General features: G+C 42.8%; 1 protein-coding gene across 6 annotated transcripts in view; it reads right to left on the bottom strand.

The window, feature by feature from the left end:
- Positions 1-23,398, bottom strand: part of ADAMTSL1 (ADAMTS like 1) — a 786,832-nt gene that overhangs the window by 11,041 nt on the left and 752,393 nt on the right. For 3 of the 6 annotated variants that reach the window (XM_053294216.1, XM_053294215.1, XM_053294217.1), the window contains 5 exons: positions 22,704-22,838; positions 13,241-13,441; positions 9,652-9,832; positions 4,550-4,757; positions 1,591-1,700 (listed from right to left, as the gene is read on the bottom strand). In XM_053294216.1, the coding sequence (XP_053150191.1) occupies positions 1,591-1,700; positions 4,550-4,757; positions 9,652-9,832; positions 13,241-13,441; positions 22,704-22,838 (835 nt within the window). Of the gene's footprint in view, positions 1-1,590; positions 1,701-4,549; positions 4,758-9,651; positions 9,833-13,240; positions 13,442-13,505; positions 13,563-22,703; positions 22,859-23,398 lie in introns of those variants that run through there. The other 3 variants (XM_053294218.1, XR_008315783.1, XR_008315784.1) reach the window with 3 other exon arrangements.

The following is a 23,398-nucleotide window of genomic DNA, read 5'->3' as shown; positions in this document are numbered from 1 at the left end:
GGTGTTCTGGCCACACACCCTGTGTCTGACATCAGGGGGCGGTGCAGGGGGTAGGGGAGCCACCAGCAGGACTATGTCCTCCAGCTACCCAAGTACTTCCTACGCTTGGACCCTCTCCCATCCTCCCCAGTCTACCAGTAGGCGTGGTCACCAACAGCAAGACAGGTGAGATGCCTGTCTGCTTACTGCTCCTCCCTCTGGGGAGGAGCAGTAAGACAAGCCTGCCTCCCAATGGCACGCAAACACACCAGGGCAGGGGTGGACGAGCTACTCTGGAGGTCCCCTGAAGCCGTGGGTGAAAGTGGGGGTGAGCATCTGGGGGCCACAGCATCATCCTCGCCTGCTCAGTGGTGGCCACATGTTTGTTCCCAATCCTGAGACACTCCTGTGGCTGCTATTTTTATTGAGCGGGGAAAATCACAAGCACAAATGATATGTTGAGTATCATGTCTGGTTTTACTGTCATGTCAGGTTGCCTCTTGAAGGGGGAGAGAGTGGTGGCATCATCAACCCAATTCTTGTACCCCTTCATGCCATTTTCCCAGTGAAAATCACTTCTCCTAGCTGCCTTTTTCCCCACAAGGGAAAAGGTAGAGAAAACATGTAGTTCCGCTCTATGTTCCATTAGGCAGATGTATGTTTTGCCTCATTCCCAAACTTTTCTTTTGGCTTACAGTTTGGCACTGTTAAACTCACTGACTGATGGCCAGACCAACTAAATCCTGGTGCGATGGGAGAAGCACTGGTGCTTCTGAAGAGTTCAACTAACCCAGCTCCACCACTGATGCAGCAGGAGGAGGACCAAATTTCATCAATTCCCCTTGGGGGTGTCACTCTGTGCCTTCCCCCCAGATATGTACCTGAGGGTTGCACATCCCTCAAGGACATATCTTCAAGTGGCACAGAGTGCTTCCAGGGGAAGGGGAGGTCATTGAAATTCCTCTCCTCCACTCACACAAGCAATGGCACAGTGTTAGTCTGGAACTCCTCAGAAGCACTGGTGCTACACTGGTGCTTTTCCTATAGCACATCAAGACACTACCCAGACTTCAGGTACAAAGGTTAAGCAGATTATCTACATGGAGAGGGTATGTGTGGTCTACTACGGCTCTGACAGTTCTTCAGAGATTGCTCAGGTGTACCAAGTCCAACTTACCTATGAGAAATGAGATCCAAAAGACAATGCAATACTGGTTCCCTTCTGCCCATCCTGCAGGATGGAATGTTTCCCTGTCTGGGTCCTGTCTTTTTTCATTTGAGAGACAGAGGTTTTCCCAAGAGGGGTCATTTCCCTCTGGAGATCCAGCAGGTTGGGATTTCCTCCTCTCCAGCACTTGCATTCTCTTACAGACCAACTCGGGAAGGGAAGAGAGCTGAACTCCCATTGTGCTAAGTATCTGGCTGTATGGGCCCTTTACTTCTTTTGTTCCCTGTGTGGGAGGGAGGATGAGCTATGCAAACTCTAGTCTGCCTCAGAATTTTCTGCTTCAACTATCAAACTAAATCCAGTAATTCATATGCAGATAATGTTATGTCAGAACTGGCTCATGGGTGTGTGTGTCAGTTTTTAAAGGTGTCAGAGGGGTTTACCTTGGAAGGGAACTGCACTGGTCCGAAGGCAGAGATATCCCATCCCTGCTCTGGCAAAAAACTTGCCTGTGCTGTACTGCCAATCGTGATCCAATGCATGGTCCATTACACTGTTAATAAAGAAAATTGGACACTCAATGGAACTGGCTTGCATTGTTTCTTTCCCACCAACGCCCAACCAATTGTGCACTGAGGCCCATTGGGGCCTTGATAAACCTTTGTTTGCTGCCTGTCCAAGACTGAAACAAGGTGGGGAGGAGGGTTGTGATAGATTGCAATACATGGCTAGTAGGCTGAGTTTGGCTTGGGAGCTCACAAGTTGTGCAGGCTATAGCAGACCAAAGCAACAACACACATTTTTTGGGGGTAGAGCTTCAACGGGCAATGTATGCTGCAAATGAATCAGGTGATCCCTGTCTTTTGTTACAAATCTGCAGTCTTGAGCATACATCATTGAATAGTTCACTGTTAAATTCCAGAGGAGTTGCCATGTTAGTTTGTTTTAGCAAAATCCACAAAATGCTGTGATACCTGAAGGACTAACAACTCATTGCAGCATCAGCATCTGTACACTAGATGTAAAAGCTTATGCCACAACACATTTGTTGGTCTTTTAAGTTCAGTGTCATAAATTCATCTGTCTAGGACAAACAAAAATTCTCATCTTCATCTGCTCCCCAGCCCTCTCGTTTCATTAGCCTGAAGTTTGTGATCCACATTGGAAGTGTCACTCAATCCCTTCTGCCGGACATTTTACAACTTGTACTTATCATAGTTTATAGGCAAGCGGTTAATAAGACGGAATCAGGGTAGACATATTCCCCTTAAACATGAATAATTGAAAAACATGAGATGATTAATGTAAGTCCTGGAAACATAACAACTGTAGCAGATCAGCTCTCATAAACAGTAAAGGCATTTCCACTTATGACTGCATGAATAAACCTGTCACTTGTGTTTTAAGGCTTGAATCCCTCCTCCCCAGTTTAAAGTATGACATGCTACGAGCTATGGTGCTAGGTTTCATTAATCCTGAAATGTCTCAATGGAGCCAGGATATGGAGATGGAGGAGGAAAAGGTGGATTACTAATGTAAATGGATTACTAATGTAAATGATTCTATTGGGGATTGAGAAGGGATGAGTTAAAAAAACAACCACAAGTACACATCTCTAGAGATATTTTGTTAGCACGGAATGCTTTTTCTCCAGAATGACATATTTCTTTGAAATTTCTGTTTAGATACTTTTGAAGGTTATCAAGATTTTGGGGGAGGAGGGGTGGGGAATCTTTTCATTTTAATTTCTGATAGCTGAAAATTATGGTATTATTGAGCATGGCAACATTAAAATTAAACAGAACCTTACAAGAGAAATAGACAACTTGTTTTTGTGTGTGTATGTTTTAAAAAATGCATATTCAAACTGTAGGCATGCCCAAGGGCCCAGGTGCACCCAAGGAGACTTTTGACTCCCCCCCCCCCCGCCAGCCCCACCGCACACTTTAAGCTGCCTGCCTCTTGCCCTAGGATAAGCTGTTTTCAAAACTCTCCTAAATGCCAAATTAGCTGCCCAGAGTGTCAAATATCTTCACCACAAATAAACATGAGAAAGCTGAAGTGAACACTCTTGAGTTATTGAGACTGCATGAAATCCCTGTCTTTGGGGCCACCGCAAGACCCACATCAACATTAAATGATAGGAGACAGGAGTGGGTGAAAGGTCTGCTTTCAGCGGGGGTGTGTGTATGTGTTAGGAATCTGCTTATTTTCACTGCACGTTGGGAAAGGTAATCATTGCACTTGGCCAATAGGAACCTGATGTCCCCCTGAGTGAACTGTATGATACAATAGTAAAATGCCACGGATCCATGGCCAGTAATCTGTTCTTAATTGTAATCAGAATAATCAATTTGTAGAACTGGCTGGGAACTAACTGTATAGGTTTACATAGAGCCGGAGAATCTCCCCCACCCCCACCCCCTGCTGCTTCTCTGGCTGGAGAAATATTATATTAGAAAGCCAAAAGGTCAGCTGAAACAGATGAATTCATGCAACTTTTGATAATTGAGCCTGGATATGACATCATAGGATGATATAAACCAACAGCCAGACCTGAGAGGGAACTGAACAACAGCATGCATTACGTAAACCTTACCTGAAATTCCAGAGAAAGCACAAATTGGACAATTTGTTGTATGTTTTTTCAGGGAAAGAGATCACTTCCTTACTAATTAATGCAGCACGATACCTCAGTCAAAGCCCAAGTGAACGTTTTTTGAAATACAGAAAAGCAGAGATTTCTTTCTTTCTGTTTTTAATGCCATTATTACCAGTTAACTGAAAGCACAAATCTCAATTTGCAAAAGGCACACGATATTTCGTAATCGTTCTTAATTGAACCAACCAGCTAGTACTTCTTTGATTGCGCTAGTGTCATCATTGCAACAGGTCAGCCCTGCATGCTATGTAATCAGCAGGTTCTATCTTTTGATCTGGAAATCAATACTCCACTTGGTTCGGTGGGGAATTACAGAATAAACATTGCTAGTTGAGCCATGTTGCCTCCAACTGTCCAAGATAATATGTGTTTCATTTGCTGTTCATTTCACATTGGCTTAGTGTGCCACGATTCCCCGTAACTGAGCGGATTTTGTAGATAATGCATAGGGCAATTTAACTGTATCAGGATATTGCTGGTTTCTGCTAAACTTAATTTCCCTCTTGCTGCTTAACTGATATTGAACAGCATCCATTAGAGTATCTGGTTTCTTCAGATTTATTATAAATGACCTGTTCTTACCAACAAAAGAAGAAGAAGAAGTTCTTAAAAAGTGACAGGAAGGTAATCTAAAAAAGCACTACTTTCACTAGGCTACCCAGCGCAAAAGCACCCCCTCTCTGTACCCTTTTTGGCCTTCTCACAATCACATATGGTTAATGGTGGCTGTATGTTCTTACCTGGCTCCAGGCAGAAGTTGCCCACTCCACACATAGCTGTCGATTACAGCTCTGGGTATCTACAGGACGCTTGGCCACTTGAGCACACCTGTCGTTTGACAAGGGGAGAGAGTTGCCTGAAGCCGTCAGCTTCTGACATGTCACCCGCCTGGTCTGGATGCCTCCTCCACAGCTTTGTGTACAGTGGGACCACGATGTCACCATCCACCTAATGCAAGCACAAGGAGAAATGTGGGGTAGAGTTACTGATGGAGAGACACAGTGGTATTCCAGAATTACTCCTCTATCATTCTAGAAAGGCACTAGCTTGAAACAGTACATTTTTAGTACAACTTCACTTGTATTAAAAGGCCACTATGTGAGACAGGATGCTGGACTAGAGAAGGCCTGATCCAGCAGGGCTGTTCTTATGTAGTAATCTTGATTCCAGTCCTAATAGAGACTTCTCACCCTCAACTTTGATGCAAGTAGGAAAGGGCTAACTGCTTGCATGTTGGTGCCTCTGGAGTATGATCTTCTTACATATTTCAAGACTTTTGACAAGGTGGCAGGTGCAGAGAATAAATTATTATGTTTCTTGAACTGCTTTGTGAAATTTCTTTATGATTACATTTATATCCCAAACTTCTTCTGTTGAGCTTATATAGTCCTACCTTTACCTTCAACCATTTTATCTTCATATGAACTCTTGAAGAACGTTAGGCTGAGAGAGAGTGTCTAGTCCAAGGTCAATTGGTGAGTTCAATGGTTGAAATATCCCTTCATACTCAGGTAGAGTGTAGCTTGCTGTCCCTGGTTCCTGCTTCTTTACAGTATTTGGATGAGGATTGTGATCTTTGATGGATTCGAACTCTGGCCACAGGTGCTACATGTAACCTTTGGGTAACCATAATGTCAAAAGGTCAGGAATAGTTGGCCTCAGTGGGAAGAAGCAGGCCAAGCTGGTTAAGGTAACCTCCTCCCAATGTGATGCAACATCTGCCCAAGATGCTTCTAGAAGAAAGGATTGTGGGAGGAAGTGGAAAGGAAGTGATCATTGGTCCTATGGGATAATCCTGGTCTGGTTAGAGACTGTCCAGCTCAGCCTAACTTTTCTTTTCAGAATTTCTATGACCTGAGCAAAGGGAGGAAACTCCAGCATGTCCTCTTAGAGTAATCCTACATTTTTAAAAAAAAATGTGACAGAGTGGGTAAAAGCTGGTGCAAAAAAACAAAAAAGTACAGACTCTTTAGACGGTTTGGGTTCTAACAACCTCTTCTTGTTTCCTTTCTTGCTTCCATTCAGGATCCCCCAAACATCATGAAAACAAATCAGTAAAGGAAAAGGCCCTGCCAAACAAAAGAGAAGCCCCCCCCCCGGCCCTCCCCACTTTGTATCATACTGCTTCCAAAGGTCAAATCCACAGCTTTCCTGCCCCTTGTAAATGTCAGCCCTGCATATCCAACCTCTTTCTGTTTCCAAACATGCACATTTCATCAGTTTCTTGGGAGTCAGGAAAGCGGTATGGGCGGCGCTGCAGCTTAGGAGAGGCCTAATGTGCATAAATCATTCCTGTAGAAGTATTCCCATCAGCAAGTCAGACTTTTGCTGATATTAATGAGCATGTTTCATATTTCACCAACTCTCCGGGTCCCAGCTGTTCCTCATGGTTCAGCTGGCCATCCAGAGATCCTTTGCTTAAAGCAGAAGTGTGTGCAACATTATGGAAAAGTAATAAAGTCAGAGGTATTTCCACAGTGGCTGCTCCATGCTGATCATGATATTTCTCTGATTTGCAGCTTTGCTGCTGCTGCTGCTGTTGCTACAGTCAGAAAACTGTAGGATAGGATTCTGAGGTCATTGCTGGCTGCACATGTTGCTTCATGTTGGAAATCATGGAGTCACTGGACAGTATCCAGACTAAGTTAGCCATGATTAAGTCCCATGGAAAGTAATTGGTTTCTCATTTATTTCAGAGGCGTTTAGTTGTGACTAACCAGTCTAGATGCTGCCCATGCTGCTTTTTCTCCAGAATGGGTGATGGCTACAAGTCTAGGAAGACTTGTAGTCTACAAGTCTAGGAAGTCTACAAGTCTAGGAAGGCCAAGATAGGAAGTCTAGGAAGGCCAAGATACTACAAGTCTAGGAAGGCCAAGATAGCATTGCAGAAAAAGAAGTGTGGCCTGCAGCATAGTTTAGTTTAGTTTATGTGCTTAAAATAATTGGTCATAAAATGGAGTACTGTACAGAGCACCATAAAATACAGTAGCTTCTGCAAACACCAAGAACCACTTTATTTTTAAAAAGGAAACCAGAAATTTCTAGCCTTCATACATGCAAAAATACTTGTGTATAGCTTCTGTGCAAAGCTTAGAAACCAGAGAGATTTCGTGTAGTGCTTTCCAATGACCACTGGTTTTTATTCATGCCCTACCCACTGGTCCTCAGTATGAAGGGATTCATTACACCTTAGATGGTGCATGGCCTCTACAGAAGCGAGATACAAAAAAGGCCTGATTCAGGCATGATTTAACACACAGTATGTGAGTACAAGTGTCTAAACTGTGGCCCAAAATCCTGCCATGACCCATCACTGGCACTCTGGCAGTGTGCCACTCATGGTTACAGCAGCATTTGTCTGAAGAGGTGAACACCATATCCATAATGGCAGTCATTTCCGTGATCAGGAGGCGTGCTACTCTGAGTGATGTGCAGACAGGGGGTGAGTGATGGGGCTGAGGTGGGACTTCCAGCCCCACTTTAGATGCTTGTACTCACACACAGCATCTTAAATCATGGCTAAATAGGGCTAAAGCCTGGAAGAGTTGCAGCATCTTTGGTCTATTGCATGACATGTCGCTAAGCACTGGCGAGTTTTTGGAGGCGCAACCCCTTCGAGAGCTCTCATTCTGACTGGGAATACACATATAACAGAATGTGATAGAAATTAAATACTAGAGCTCTGAGGTGATACAATGGATAGTACCATTTGAGACTGCAAGTGGTGGATCACATTTTAAAATAGTATCCTATTATAGAAAAAAAGCTGCAAAAAACCAAAAACCAAAAGCAACTAGCACGACAATGAGGAAATTCCCTGTTTGTTTCTGATGTACTAATCTCATCTTACTTGCAGGGTTTGTTGTTGTTGTTTTTTTAATGTGGGGGATCATTCAGAAATGGCATCCCCCACTTGGACTGTAAAGTGGTATTGCACACTAGTATTGCATTCTGCCGCATGTATAGATCAGAATGAGTATCCTCATTTTGACTAGAGATACCATAAAATCTTGATGTCTGTATTTTCAGTACTGCCAAAGAAGGCTATGAATTCTTGATATGTGCGGCAAAGTTGTTGGAAGTGAAGGACTATGAGCTCTCTCTTGTCTCAATGACATAGGAGGACAGACTAGTGAGTCAGAGGGCTAGAAGGTCAAGACATTGGTCATCCCTTCTCTACTACTCTGACACTATCCCTTTAATATGTAGTTTGCTAATCTCAGGGACTTCCTTCCTTCCTTCCTAGTACTTCTTCTTCCCTTCTTTCTCCCTTGCAACATACAAGCTCCTCTCCCCTGCACCATGTGTGCAGAGATGCAGAATCTATCTGCATCCAGATAGATAGATAGATTAGAGATCCTATCTCCTCACTTTCCTATCTAGAATGGAGTTCTCTAATAAATACTCCTTATATTGATTTGAAACTATGAACTGGCTCCAAGTTATTTTACTCTCAGCATACACACATGCCTAACCAAATTCTGCTGTGTTGTGCCTCTGTGCACTCTGCTATACTGAAAAAGGGTGTCTCTTACCAGAGAGAATTCCCAACAAAAGTAAGAAAGAGTTTTAATAACTACACACATATGGTCAAAAATTTGAAAGCTATAATCTTCTACCTTGATGGTAAAAAGACACTAAGTGACAACTAAAGGCTGAATCACCCAATAACTTTCTTTTCAGTGTTCACACAGGGAAATAAAAACCAACACTTTTTCAGCTACAGGGAAATCTCACTATTCGTGGACTCACCATCTTCAGTTTCGTATATCCACGGTCAGGTAATGGACACCCAACCTCGGTATTCGTGCGCGGGGGGTGGGGGAGTAAAAAGAGTTTACCTTCAGTTTCACATATCCACATGTCAGGATGGCCGGAAATGACCCCAGAGGTAATTTCCGGCCGCCATTTTGAGTGTGAGAGCCATTTTATGGCTCATTACAAAAATAAAAAGAGATTTTCTGCCAAATTTCTGTGCTTTTCAATTCGTGGGGGCCATCCCTGGACTCCTGAAGGCCCGTGGAGAATGGTAGGGCACTCTAATTATTTTTCAGATTTTTGGAATGATTTTTGGCAATTATTATTATTTTTGTCCAGGAACCTACCCCACAATTTCCACTGACTTTAATGCCCCGTTATCCACAGTCTTGCTATCCATGCCCCCCCCCCCGGAATGGAACCCCTGCAGATAATGGGGTTCTCTTGGAATATAAAACTTGCCTACCTGGTCATAAAAACATAAGAACAACCTTGCTGGATCAGGCTCAAGGCCTATCTAGTCCAGCTTCCTGTTACACACAGTGGCCCACTAGATGCCTCTGAAAACCCCACAGGCAAGAGGTGAGGGCATGACTTGTCCTCTGCTTTTGCTCCCCTACAACTGGTATTTAGAAGCATCTTGCCTCTGAGGCTGGAGGTGGCCTATAGCCACCAGACAAGAAGCCATTGATAGACCTGTCCTCCATGAATTTGTCTAAGCCCCTCTTAAAACCCTCCAAGCTAGTGGTCATCACCATATTATGTGGCAGAGAATTCCACAAATTAATTATGTGCTGAATGAAAAAGTATTTCCTTTTGTTGGTCCTAAATTCCCCCAAACGGAACTGAAATTCAGTTTCATGGGATGGCCCTGGTTCTAGTGTTGTTAGAGAGGGAGGAAAAGAGTCACCTAGAGGCTATGGCAACCAGTATGCCATTTACAAGCCTGCAATGCAATCTTGACTTTAGTGGCACTATATTTCAGTCAGTACACTCTTAAAGTACTGATAGTAGAAAATTAACAATTATATCTTTGCAGTGATGTTTCGTGGCACACAAGGTACATTTGAGTGGTTGGCCAAACCTTGAAGGGCAGTCTCTTCTATTACAAGCAATGGGCTGCAGAGCTGGCTTGGGCTTCTCGATGCAGAGTGAAATGTTGACTTGGGCTCCATCTAGTAAGCATCTCAGCTGGTGATGTTGGAATCCTTTGTTACCGCAAGATGCTGAGCAGGGTGACATCTTGCCCACTGACCACCCATAATCTGTAACAGAAGCAAAAAATCTTGCTTAAAAGATCCGAATAGTCAACAGAAGTTTGTCAGTACTGAAGACAACACATCAATTGGATTTGATTGGGGTTTGGATAACTTCATGGAGGAGAGGTCTATCAATGGCTACTAGTCAGAGGGCTATAGGCCACCTCCAGCCTCAAAGGCAGGATGCCTCTGAGTATTAACCCCTGCTAACCCCTGCTAACTTGGCAAAGAAGCACCTTTTAAGGTGGTGATTCTCTTTATTTAGCAGGGGGAGGAGTAACTGGCCCTATCCACCCTCAGCACTATACCTCCAGTGACTGTTGCTGGTGTCCATCTTATATTTGTTTTAAATTGTGAGCCCTTTGGGGACAGGGATCCATCTTATCTATTTATTTTTTATCTGTGTAAACCGCCCTGAGCCATTTTTGGAAGGGCAGTATAGAAATCAAACAATCAATCAATCAATCAAACAAATAAACAAACAAACAAAACAAACAAAATACCACCACCAGTTGCAGGAGAGTAACAGCAGGAGGGAGGGCATGCCCTCAACTCCTGCCTGTAGGCTTCCAGTGGCATTTGGTGGGTCACTGTGTGAAACAGGATGCTGGACTAGATGGGCCTTGGGCCTGATCCAGCAGGGATGTTCTTATGTTCTTATGATTGTTTAAATTTATTTATTTAAAATATTTGTATCCCACCTTAAAAAAAAAATCAAGGTGGTGCACAAACATTGATTAAAACAATAAAAAAAAATACAGCAACACTAATAATTGTACAGCACCTATGTACATATCAGGCAGTATAAAAATATGATAAATAAATAAATAATAAAACAATATAAAAACCAGGAGTAAATGAGAGAAGGAATATCACAGAAAATCCACTGAGATCAGAGCAACTGAGCAAAAGTCATATTAAATGACGACACCTTTGTAAGACAGTGAAACAAAAGGAGTGATGAGGCCAGGCAAATCTTCATGGGTGGGGAGCAGGGGCGTAACTAGGGTGGGGCAGGTAGGGCACGTGCCCTGGGCACCACTTGAAGGGGGCACCATTTTTTAAAATGAATTTTTTTAAATGGCTGCTGAAAACAAAATGGCTGCCACACACGCTCAAATGGCATCTGCAAGGCCCTAGGTCATGCCAGGCCTCACAGAGGCCAACTGAGCATGCACGGCGGCTATTTTGTTTTCGGTAGCCATTTAAAAAAAAAACATTTATTTTTAAAAATGGCCACTGCACATGCTAAAATGGTCCCTGTGAGGCCCTAGGCCTTGCCAGGCCTCGCAGAGGCCATTTGAGCATGTGTGGCAGCCTCCAAAATGGCCACCACATTGATCTTTGCAGGCCCAAACAGGCTCGAAAATCAGCCTGGGACCAGCTGTGGCAGTGAATTAAGAGGCCAGCAGGGAGAGGGGGAACCTTTGCGGGCTCCAGCCTTTAGGAAGCCCCCCAAAGGGGTTATAGGTAATTTTTTTTTTTAAATTAATATAATATAAGTTACTGTACACTTATTCAGTTTGGCACTATGTACAGAGAATCAGGGCTAGTGAATACTGAGCTGAAGCTTATAAGCTATGATTGTATTCATTTGCTCTTACTTTGCTTCTTGTGATAAGTGAGTTAAATGTGATGTCTTAATAATATGGCTATTAATGGTGAGTTTGTCTTTGAATCAGTGTGAAATCCTTAGTATTAAGGACCACTGGCAGTTTCTTGCTCTCTTTCTCTCATTTTAACTGTCTTTCTGAAATACTAGATAGAATATATTCCAAGCAGTGACACAGTTTACTCTGTATGTCCTTTAATTATTTTCAGAATATCTGGGAAAAGTCAAATTCTCTATTTATTTTTAAAACTTATGTAATAGTGATGCTACAATGCATAGTAGAGAATTAGACAGGCACTTCTGTTTAGTTTTCCAAGTACACCTCCACATAGTATTTGGGTATTTCATGAGACCCAGCATACTGAAATTTGTAGTTTTCCAGCATTTTTTGGTCTGGCTACGTTCACTGCTATATAGTTTTTGAAATATTAAAAGATTAACTTGACTTGTATTTTTCAGCTGATATTATGGTAAAGTTATCTGAAAGATGGGTGTCAGATGTTTGGACAGGGGGCACAATTTCAGTGCTTGCCCTAGGCATTATTTTCCCTAGATATGCCTTGGAGTAAGTTTCACAAGGTAGATGCCACCACAGGGAATAGCTTTGTTCCTTACACAGAGATATTAGTAGAACTGAGTGGAGAAAAGTCAAGCTTATTCTGAATATACTGTATACTAAGGACATCAAGAATTGGCTTGATGGAGCAGATCAAGATCTATCTAGTCCAGCATTCCAATTCCAGCAGTAGCCAGACAACTGAGTCAGGGAACCTGACTCAGTTTTTCCATTGGGGCAAACAGATTCTCTGGGGGATTTAGACTGAGAAAATGATATGACATAAGAGTTATATCATTATATAATCCTGTCCCCAGTGCCACTGTTCTGATCTAGTTTGGGAATTTGGGGCTATAAAAAGTGTGTTACTATTGTAGTGTCTTATTATTTCATAATAATATAAAAATGTCTTATTATTTCATAATAAGGGTGTCATTTGGCACCAGTAAAGTGGCACCATAGTTCACCGTTCCAAAATAGAATACAGTGGAAAAGATGTCTCATGTTATAACTTCTTGCCCACAAGAAAATTCCAACTTTGGCTTTCTGTGAATATGGAAAGGAAGGGGCAGCTTGTCAAACCTCTGTGTTACTCACAAGTCAACAAATGTATAAATTTTTCCGATGTTATGATTTTACTCACTGGCATGTTTTGCAAGAGCAATCCCACAAGAGCACTCATAGCACGGGAAGTGCCTTGGAGAACAGTTTAGGGGTACCGTATATATAGGCTTCAAAATGTAGAACTCCCATGGGTGTGACTGGCATTCCAGTCTCAAAACTCAATGCATCTCAGTCAAGAATATAACTGCAGAGATGATCAACTATTTGAAAGTTCCTTTGCAATGGTTACTTGGTTATTTCTTTGTAGAATAGAGGTATCATCATCATCACTATTTCATATTACAAAATATCATCATCTTTTCAGATTACAAAAGATGAATAGGATCAGGGAGACCTGAGTTCAAATCCCTGTTCAATCATCAGACTCACAGGATTACTCTGGGCCAGGCACTTATCTCTCAGCCTTATCTACCTCGCAGGGTTGTTGTGGGGAGAAACATAACCATATACACAGTCTTCTGGGCTCCTTGGAGGAAGAGCGGGATACAAATTAAACAAATAAAAATTTCATTAAAAATATGACATGCCAGCATTAATATTTGGTATAAATGTTTTGTTTGTGGGTGCCAGAGAATTGTGTCCTATTGCTGAGTTTCCAAAAGTCTGGTACTGTAATGTTTACCTTGGATTATCAGATAGGTTTTTTGTACAAGCAAGCCTGCCTCATTTTGAGCCATGCAGCTGATTTCTCCCTGAAAATCGTAGCTGATGTTCAGTATCTGAAGAATCTGACCAGCTGCCAATGTGTGATGAGGCATATTGATGGGCTGACCAGCATAAAACCAAGTGATGTTAGGAAGTGGGTGACCATCCACTGGGCAGCCTTTAAAAAGGAAGGGGGGGAAAAAGGCAGACAAATACTTCAGATTACAGCAAACTGCATTCACCTGTTCACCAAAACAGCAGTGCATGAACCAAAGATGGGATCTTTCCAGAGGATAATGCTGCGATTGATAAAAATGAATTTAATATTTATTTAAAGCTATATAATGTAGTTCATCATCGTCAATTCAAAAAGGTTGACAACATTCGTACTAAAACAGTAGACATCATAATAGAGGACAAAGAAAACCAAACAACATATAAGTATTATTTACAAGATGACAATAAGGAGAATTGAAAGACAGCAATGACAACTGTAGGGTCAGGTGTAAAATTCAAGGGGTACACTGCTTTAAGCAATTTTACAGGCTGAATGCCTGTAGTAGGGATGAACAGTGATGTACAGTATATGGCGGAGGAAAGGAGCCTATTCTGAAGCATTGGGACGGATCCACTGCTGAAAATGCCTTGCAGGAGAGAAGTGGAAGATGGAAGCCAGGAGAGTAGCAGGCAGTTAAATTCACTCCACACACACAAAAGTGTCTTTAACCACTTGCCTATCTGTCTCCTTCACCTCCCAGCCAATGTTACCAGTTGCTCTTCAGAGTGGAAGGAAGGGGGTTAGAGCCACCCCGGCCCTTCTCTGTAGCTCCCTCCTGGCAGCTCCACCCAGTTTTGTCCCTTTGCTATGGGCACATGCCATCCACCGTGCCATCTCTCATCAACAGGACATGTAACAAAAGGGCCACACGTGTAAAGAACAAACCAAAACTAGCAAATATATATAAACATGCACATTCAGAAATTAAATTTATTTTTATATATATATATATATATATATATATATATATATATATATATATATATATATAATCTCCTAAATTCTATAAATATATCTCTTAAAAACGTACATATTTCAAAAGAACACCAAGAAATGTCCAAAGTTGCCCAGAGCACAGAATAATGAAAATGGTAAAAAATATTCCAATCTTGCTTAATCAGTATGAAGGACTGTGATTTTACAACAGAACACCAAAACAAGGTCACTATTTCCCAAAGTACATAAATTTATAGGAGATGTTGGCAAAGTTCCACTCCTCTAAAATTAGCACAGAGAAATGTGCTGTAATGATAGTCCGTTCTGTTAACTGGAGTTATATAGCTGTTATCAGATAACAGAACGGACTATCATTACAGCACATTTCTTTGTGCTAATTTTAGAGGAGTGGAACTTTGCCAACATCTCCTATAAATTTATGTACTTTGGGAAATAGTGACCTTGTTTTGGTGTTCTGTTGTAACATCACAGTCCTTCATACTGATTAAGCAAGATTGGAATATTTTTACCATCTTCATTATTCTGTGCTCTGGGCAACTTTGGACCTTTTTTGGTGTTCTTTTGAAATATGTACGTTTCTTAAGAGATATATTTATAGAATTTAGGACACACACACACACACACACTTATTTAATTTCTGAATTTGCATGTTTATATATATTTGCTGTTTGCACATGGTTTATCTCTCATCAACAGCCATTGTCCCTCATTGATCAACAGCTGGTAACAGTATCTACAGATGTGTGCTGATCTGGGCAATTCTCGGACTGCCGGTTGAGATCTTGAAACAACAACAAATATTTATATACCGTTTTTCAACAAAAGGTTACAAAGAGGTTTACGTAGAGAAATAATAAATAAATAGAATGAATAAATAAGATGGATCCCTGTCCCCAAAGGGCTCACAATCTAAAAAGAAACATAAGATAGACACCAGCAGCAGTCACTGGAGGTACTGTGCTGGGGGTGGATAGGGCCAGTTACTCTCCCCCTGCTAAATATGGTGCCTCTTTGCCCAGTTAGCAGGAGTTAAAGACCCCAATGAATGGTATTCCTAGCTGGAATTGTATGTTTCATGTATGCTTTTCAACCGCACTTCATTGCGAACTGGGGGTGTAAATGGTTAGTTATGCAAGCAGGCCTCAGTCATGGTATCCACCCACCATTTTCCACAAGAGATGGTTGCAGGAGGGGACCCTATTGGCACAGGCACTGATTAACCAAGCCGTGAATCATATATTAAAGGTTCTACTCATAGTGGCAGAATGCACTTGCTTCCACAGATTGCCATGCTTATATCTCAGTGCTCTGGTTTCGTGTGAACTGGGTTCGAGTAGCTTCCAGTCACACAGCTTATCCACAGATGGGAATAGAATGTACACAATGTATTTGCAATAACTGCAACTGTGTGCTAAAACATTTCTACAGATTGTCAAGCCAGAGGGGTCATGGTTATGCTGAGGAACGGACATGGCAGTTTATATAGCCCGTGCAATCTGCCCTTTTTCACTGGAGCAACCTCCATTGCTTCAAAGGAGACACTGGGAAGTAAATGCAAGGAGATTTACAAGCAAAGGCAAAGTCACCTCATGTTAACGAGAGCAACTCCTCAAACAAATTTGGCTTGTTTCTTTTTATCTCCTACAAAGCTCTGGGCTGCCAAATAAATGAACTCTTGCTCTTCTCATAACTGCATATTTTATTTGCTTCATCTATTACTTCCTCCAAAACCAATATATAAAATAGTAGCCAGTGGGAATACCACATAGCCAGTAAGAGGAAATAATAATAATAATTAAAAAATAAAGATACGTCTCATTCTTTCAATGTATGTTACTAATGAGCAAATATACATTTCTCCACTTTTAATGGGGAAAAAACCAACCTTTGCTAGTCTCTATACTGCCACCTAATAGTGCAGCAGGGACATGCTTGACTAACAAGCAGAAGGTTGCCATTTTGAATCCTTGCTGGTACTATATCGGGCAGCAGCGATATAGGAAGATGCTGAAAGGCATCATCTCATACTGTGCCGGAGGAGGCAATGGTAAACCCCTCCTGTATTCTACCAAAAGGAAACCACAGGGCACTGTGGGTGCCAGGAGTCGAAATCGACTTCATGGCACACTTTACCTTTAGTCTCTCTATGCAGCCAGTATGTAACAGATATTCCCATTTCCATCAATAAGAAGACCAGCCATCAACCATGACAGGTGACACATCCTAGATCTATTCATTAATACAGAGACATAGAGGTCGTGCACACGACTGAAAAATGCTGATGGGGGGAGGGCTGGTGTGGAGGCAGGTTCCTGCCTGCCTCCCCCCAGGTAGCTCTGCCACTCATTGCGGCACACGAGCAGTGCCAGGGCAAGCAGCAGAGCAGGGAGCCAGAGGAGGACGTCCTCTAGCAAACCCCAGGACTGCAGTGCATTGAGGGGTCCTCTGCAGCCGGGCGCTCTTACTGCCAAGTGCTCTGTGTGCGTGGGCTGACTGCAGCTGACTGCAGCCCATACACACACATGACCCTGAACTTGGGCTAAGGGTTTGCTTGCACCCTTAAACCCAGGTTAAACCTTGGGGTAAATTCCCCGGCTTGGGGCCAAGGCAATGCCGGGATCAGGATCGATCCTGCCCATGTGTGAATAGCCTCATAGTGTCTCACACATATAGCTTGAGAATAAAAATGCCATACACATCCTGAGACCTGGCCTCTCTCATTTGTCTCACAGGAGCAATATAGGCCCAACTAATGCAGCTTACCAGCAATAATATTTATTCTGCATTTCCTATCAGTAATGTGATATAGTCATAGCCTTTATTTATCAATATTCCTCAAGATTTCAACAAACACCACAGAGTATGAAAGTAAAAAGCTCTAGTTATAGCCACAATCTACCCAGCACCATTCTTGTATTTACTAATCGTTTAAATAGCACTTGTAATGAACTACAAGATTGTAGCTCATACTACAATCTATATCATACCAGATTATACTGTGAGGTCTATAATATATCATAGTTCTGAATGGAGATAATAGACATATGGGAAAACCAGGAACCAAAAACCACACCTAAAGAAACAAAGAGAACAGATTTATTTATTTATATTATATTTGTACACTGCCCCAAACTTCTGTCTCTTATGTCAGGAGGGAGCACATTCCAGAGTCTTGGGGCGGCAACAGAGAAGGCCAGTCCCTGAGTAGCCACCGTTTCACTTTCCCTGTGAAATCTTAAGGAATATTGATAAAAAAAGGCTATGATCATATCACATGACTGATAGGAAATTCAGAATAAATATTATTGCTGGTAGGCTGCATTAACCAGCACAGACGAGCTGCTGCCAACTGCAGATGAACCCCTCCAGATGATCTCAATGGGCAGTGGGGCTCTTTTAATATAGGAGCAATATGATCTCTTTGAGATGACCCAGAGACCAACCTAGCTGCCGCATTCTGTACCAACTGCAGTTTCTGGACTATGTACAATGGCAGCCCCCAAATAGAGCACATTGTAGTAGTCAAGTCTGGAGGTTACCAGCATATGTACCACTGTATTTCAAGAGACGGACGTTATTGGTGTATCAGCTGAAGCTGATAGAAAGCACCTCTGGCCACTGCTTCAACCTGAGACACCAGAGAGTGGTTTGGATCCAGAAGCACTCTCAGACTGTTCCTTCTTGAGAAGTGTGACCCCATCCAGAATTGGTAGATCAAAATCGTCTCCTGAGTTCTGACCCCACTCAATAAGTAAAATGTAAAGTGTGCCATCGAGTCGGTGTCGACTCCTGGTGACCACAGAGCCCTGTGGTTGTCTTTGGTAGAGTACAGGAGGGGTTTACCATTGCCATCTCCTGCGCAGTATGAGATGATGCCTTTCAGCATCTTCCTATCTTGCTGCAGCCTGATATAGGTACCAGTGTTGATTTGAACCAGCAACCTCTGGCTTCCTAGACAAGACATTTCCCTGTTGCTCCAGTAGGTGGCTCTGTCTTATTTGAATTCAGTCTCACTTTGTTATCCCTCATCCAGCCCATCATATGCTTCGCCACCATGGAAAGTGTGAAAGAAGGTTCCCAAAAGGAGGCTGTTATCCTGCCAATCAACAGGGCACTTCCAACAACCTTAGAGGTTTGGGGGGAGTAGGAGAAAAAGAACTGGGAGAAGGGGATGAGGGAGGGAGGGACGGAGGGAGGAAGAAAAACCACTGACAGTGAGTGATGGTTGGTGCTTACAGTTATAAAGACACAAGCTATATAAAGAAAAAAGAGGGAGAAAAGTGACAGACACAACAATAAAGAGACAATGTCTTAAAAAAAGAAAAAGAAAAGAAAGAAATCCTAGCAACAATAGCAAAAAAACCATTGTGAAAACCACAACAAATATTATACCAAACAAGAAAACAAAGAAAAATGTTCATTTCACCTTTCTGCTCCCATCAGTGCCCTCTTGTGCCATGTTTAGCTCTGCTACCTGGGCAAAGAGGTACCTTTCATAGTGGTGATTTCCTTATTTTTAGCAGGGAGAGAGCAACTGGTCCTACCCCTGCTAACTGGGCAGAGAGGCACTTTTTAACATGGTGATTCTCTTTATTTAGCAGGGGGAGAGTAAGTGGCCCTATCCACCCCTAGCACAGTATTTCTAGTGACTGTTGCTGTTGTCTATCTTATCTTTCTTTTTAGATTGGGAGCCCTTCGGGGACAGGGAGCCATCTTATTTATTTATTACTTCTCTATGTAAACCGCTTTGGAAACTTTGGTTGAAAAGTGGTATATAAATATTTGTTGTTGTTGTTGTTGTTGTTGTATTCAAGCTCAGCACAGCATCTCTCCAGTGGCTGTTGCTGGTGTCTGCCTTATGCTTCTCTTTAGACTGCGAGCCCTTTTGGGACGGAGAACCATCTTATTTATCATTTATATATTTCTCGGTGTAAACCGCTTTGAGAACTTTTGTTGAAAAACAGTATACAATTTGCAGCAGTTTTTCACCAATAGGAGTTTTCCAATCTGATGACATTTTTGGCATGGGTCCCACTGGTAAATATCTATTTGTAAAGTGTCAGCCGGAATAGAGAAGGGTAGACCTCCAACTTCCTCCCAAACTGCTTCAGGCACAAGCTGCATGTGCACACCAGGGAATATCTCCAGTATGGATGTGCATGGAACCAGGCATGGGTGGCTCGATGGCAGGGAGGAGTCTTACTTTAAGGATGTGGGAGGGTGCACTTACCCCTCCCTCTGCTTTCCCCCCACCGGTGCCCGGTATTTTACACATCCTACGGGGCGGCAGCATACTTCCCTGCCAGCCCATTTGCTCTTTGGCCGGAAGTGGCTGGAAGTAGCTGGTGCGTGTGTGCCTGCCCTTAAAGTGAGATCCCTCCCCTGCCTTCGAACTTTGAAACCACCCCACCCATCCCCCGCCCCAGGTTCCGAACAAGTTTGTGCACATCCCTGATCTCCAGCACCGGAGGGCAGCAAGCAGGCACTAGCTCCTGGCCTGCTGGGACAGGCAGATTGTCAAGCTAGTGGAAACAAGTGATCTGGTCTTTGCTTCTCCTTGGCCCAGCACAAGCCTTCCAATGACTGGCTAGGGGCCTAGGTTGGTCAGCTTCTGCCTACCTCAGCCTGCCAGGCCAGCCTCCACTGCCAAAGTGATCGTGGGGGAGAGGCGTTTGGGTTCAGAAGACGCTTTCCCTGAGCCCAATTTCCCCTCTGATGATTGATTCGTTTGTGAAGTGCAGGAAAGGGAACAAAGAAATAAACAAGAATCCTCTGCCCCCCTCCCTCTCCCTCATCATTTCTTGGGAACTCTGTATCTATGTATATCCATGAAAAATGGTTCCTAAAGGTACACAGAGGATTAGAAGAAAAAGACTCCAGTAACTTGCATAATGGGAAGGTTTGCGCTAGCTAATCTGTCTCCCGAGAAAGAGGGCCCAGTGGTTTCATTTCACTCATTGGGGATGAGGTACGAAAACCGAAATATGTATGTTCTCCAAGATCCCAAGGTTACACTTGCAAGTGCTGGCAGTTAGGAAAACCTTGCTCTGACTTGTGAACCAAGCAATCAGATATGGAAGTCACCAAGGGAGAAGACAATAAATATGGAACAGCAGGATTTCCTTTTTACAGTTGACTGTACTTCTCTGGTCATAAAAAGCATGCTCTACTGGCTAACTCCACTGTTATTGTTTCATAACTCCTATGAATAGGGGCTTTATTTTTTTTTTAAGTACTCATAGAAAAAGTCTGGGTCACAGTCTGGACATCAGTCAAATAGTAAAGCGTACAGGCAGATTTTCACAGGTCTATAAGGTTGATAAAAACAATAGGGCTTATATGAAGGCAGCACCCTGCACAGCCCAAAGTTGTCATGAAGGCAACTGATTATTCTCTACTTCTGGCCTGGCATCTCCAGTCAAATTATCTTAGTTAGCAAAGGCTGAGAAAAACTTAAGATTCTGAAGAGCTGCTACCAGACAATGCCAGGCAGATGTACCAACTCTGCTCTGGGAAAAGCATCTAGGTTCCAAGTTCCCTCTCTAGCATCTCCAAGATACGGCTGAGAGAGATTACAAGAAGGGGAACGTTCCAATTCCCTAGTATGAGGGCACCTGTTCCGTCCCGTTTCCTTGAAGGTTTCTTTCTGGGACCTCGAAAGGAGGTTCTGAGAGAGATTCCTGCCTGCAACCTTGGAGAAGCCGCTGCCAGTCTGTGTAGACAATACTGAGCTAGATAGACCAATGGTCTGACTCGGTATATGGCAGCTTCCTATAATAAAACTCAATAAGACTCAATAAAAGACAGAACACCCCTGACCTACTTTTTCCAAGTACATATTACCAACTCGGAAGTAAAGCCTCTGTTGTTGATATAGCTGAATGCTAAATTATTAGCTGATTTTCTTATGTACATCTGGGAAGGCTGAATTTGGTGCTTTGTACACATATGTACATTTCAGATGACTATTGTCTTAGGCTGTCGCCATTGCAGTGCTTTTAGTTCCTCTTAAATTTAGAGAATATAACAAGCTGCAAATGTGGCAGAACATTGGGTTTTTTTTACTCCTTAACTATACAGGAGTTCCTGTGCCTGTAGGATAAGCACAAATGCAAAAACAGCATATCATCATTGCCCAAGAAACTGAATTAAGAAAGTATTTTTTTCAGGCCAGGGCCCGATTGGCTCGCCTCCTTCCTTCATTGGCCAATCCCAGCCACATGGAGGGGGAGGCAAGATGGCGGCCCATGCCTGCCTCATGTGACAGGGGCACAACCCCGCCCCTTCCATCTCATTGCACTGGCATGGCAGCGGGGACCGGCATTTCTCTTAAGACAAGACAAATGCTCAGCTTGGGCTGCCTCTTCTGAATTCAGCTGGGCAGGCAGCTGCCATCATCTATGTGGGCAAACATTCTATTGAAGAGTCAAATCCAACTTCTGCCATGTATTGCGATCTGTGCCAGGACATGATTAACCTGTTATAGTGGTCACTTCAAAGGCTAATAACTTGAGAAATACTCAATTGAGTTCAACTGACATTTGCAATAACCCAGTTGTTTTCCAGACTAGACCCTACAACGAGGTCAGGACATATCTCGGCACTGTGCTTCCACACTTCCTGCATCGTGACACCACAGTCCCTATGCAGAAAGCAGGGTACCGTCCACATTTCAATGCCTTGTTTCGAATTTAATCGCAGCGAAATAGAGCTAGGATGTCGTATATCTGGTTGCTATTTTTTCGGGTTGTTAATTGCTGCAAGACTGCTCCCCCTACTGTTTATTTTTTGAATGCGACTTGTCCGAACAGAGGCATTTTGCTGTTGATAAGCAGCTAGTCGGGAAAGCGCCCTGAAGCTTGCAAGCATAAACCCTCACAAGTAGATTATATTTCATTTTTAAGGCAGAGAAACCAGCGTTGTCGAAAACTCCTTGCCATTATTGTACATTATTTCTGTATATTCAGGAGTAGAACCATGTTGGCTCTCCCACTGTTTCAGTTGCCCAAATTAGAGCAGCAGCACACGGCATTTCCCAGATTAACCCAACAACAGTGTCACAATGTATCTGTTAAGTGTGCTTCCGTACTTCCTGTGTTGTGACATCACAGTCCCTACGCTGCCAGCAGGGTGGCGTTTACATTTTGGATGCGATTTAGTGCTATAACATTGTATGTCCATTGCAAAAAATGGAGATCTATTTTCTGTTATAGATTCTGGGGGCTGTTTTCAATTCTATCCTGCCAAGCCGAAGTATTTTACCACGATTGTAGCGGGTAATCTAGAAAATGCCCTGGGCAGGAACTCTTTCCCCTCACACTGCTCCCCTGATCTAAACTGCCACCCTCCCCAGTTTGCTAGTAGCCCCAGTGGGGAAAAAAAGAAATGGGTACAATGAAAGCAAATCTTAAACACTGGAACTTACCGATGAGCAAAGAACTCCCGGGGCTCAGCACCTTTCTTGTTCCTGAAGGAGATGCTATCACTGAAGGAACACCAGGCCCAATGATAGATAAAGCTGCTGCCATGTCTTCCAATTGACGAGGGAGTTGCGGTGGGTCTGGGAACACATTGAAAAGACTAAGATACAATAAGAAAGTCTCTTAACTGACAAGGTTACTTCTGATGCTACTTGGAATAAAAAACAAAAATCGGGCTTATGTCCACAAATGATGGCATCCTTAACAATGTTCAGCAGTGGCACATGGAGCCATAACAGATACAGTTACTTCAGCAGCCAGCAGTGGAACAAAATGAACCTGTGGTACACAGGTTAGCTTATGGCACATCACTGATGCATGGAATGCAGTATCACTGGATGGATTTTTCATCACCGCTCCTTATTAATAGTCAACAGACCTTCAAAACGAGAGCATTAAAAAGAAAAAAAGAAGAAGATCCCAAGGGTTAAAATGAGATCAGAACTAAACAAAAAGATTATGAATGAATATCAGCAATACACAGACTTAGCCACTGACTTAGTTACATATGGACTAGAATCTATTGAGAATATGGTTACTGTGAATATAGGTAGTTTAGTCAGCTAAGAGAAAATAGGGCTAGCGTAACAACTGAGTATTTGAAGTTCCCCCTTTTCATTTTTTCTTTTTGGAAGATTGG

Source organism: Hemicordylus capensis, chromosome 2 (genome assembly GCF_027244095.1).
Source record: "Hemicordylus capensis ecotype Gifberg chromosome 2, rHemCap1.1.pri, whole genome shotgun sequence".
Taxonomy (NCBI): domain Eukaryota; kingdom Metazoa; phylum Chordata; class Lepidosauria; order Squamata; family Cordylidae; genus Hemicordylus; species Hemicordylus capensis.
Note: the sequence above shows the minus strand (reverse complement) of the source record. Positions and strands in the feature narration are given on the sequence as shown.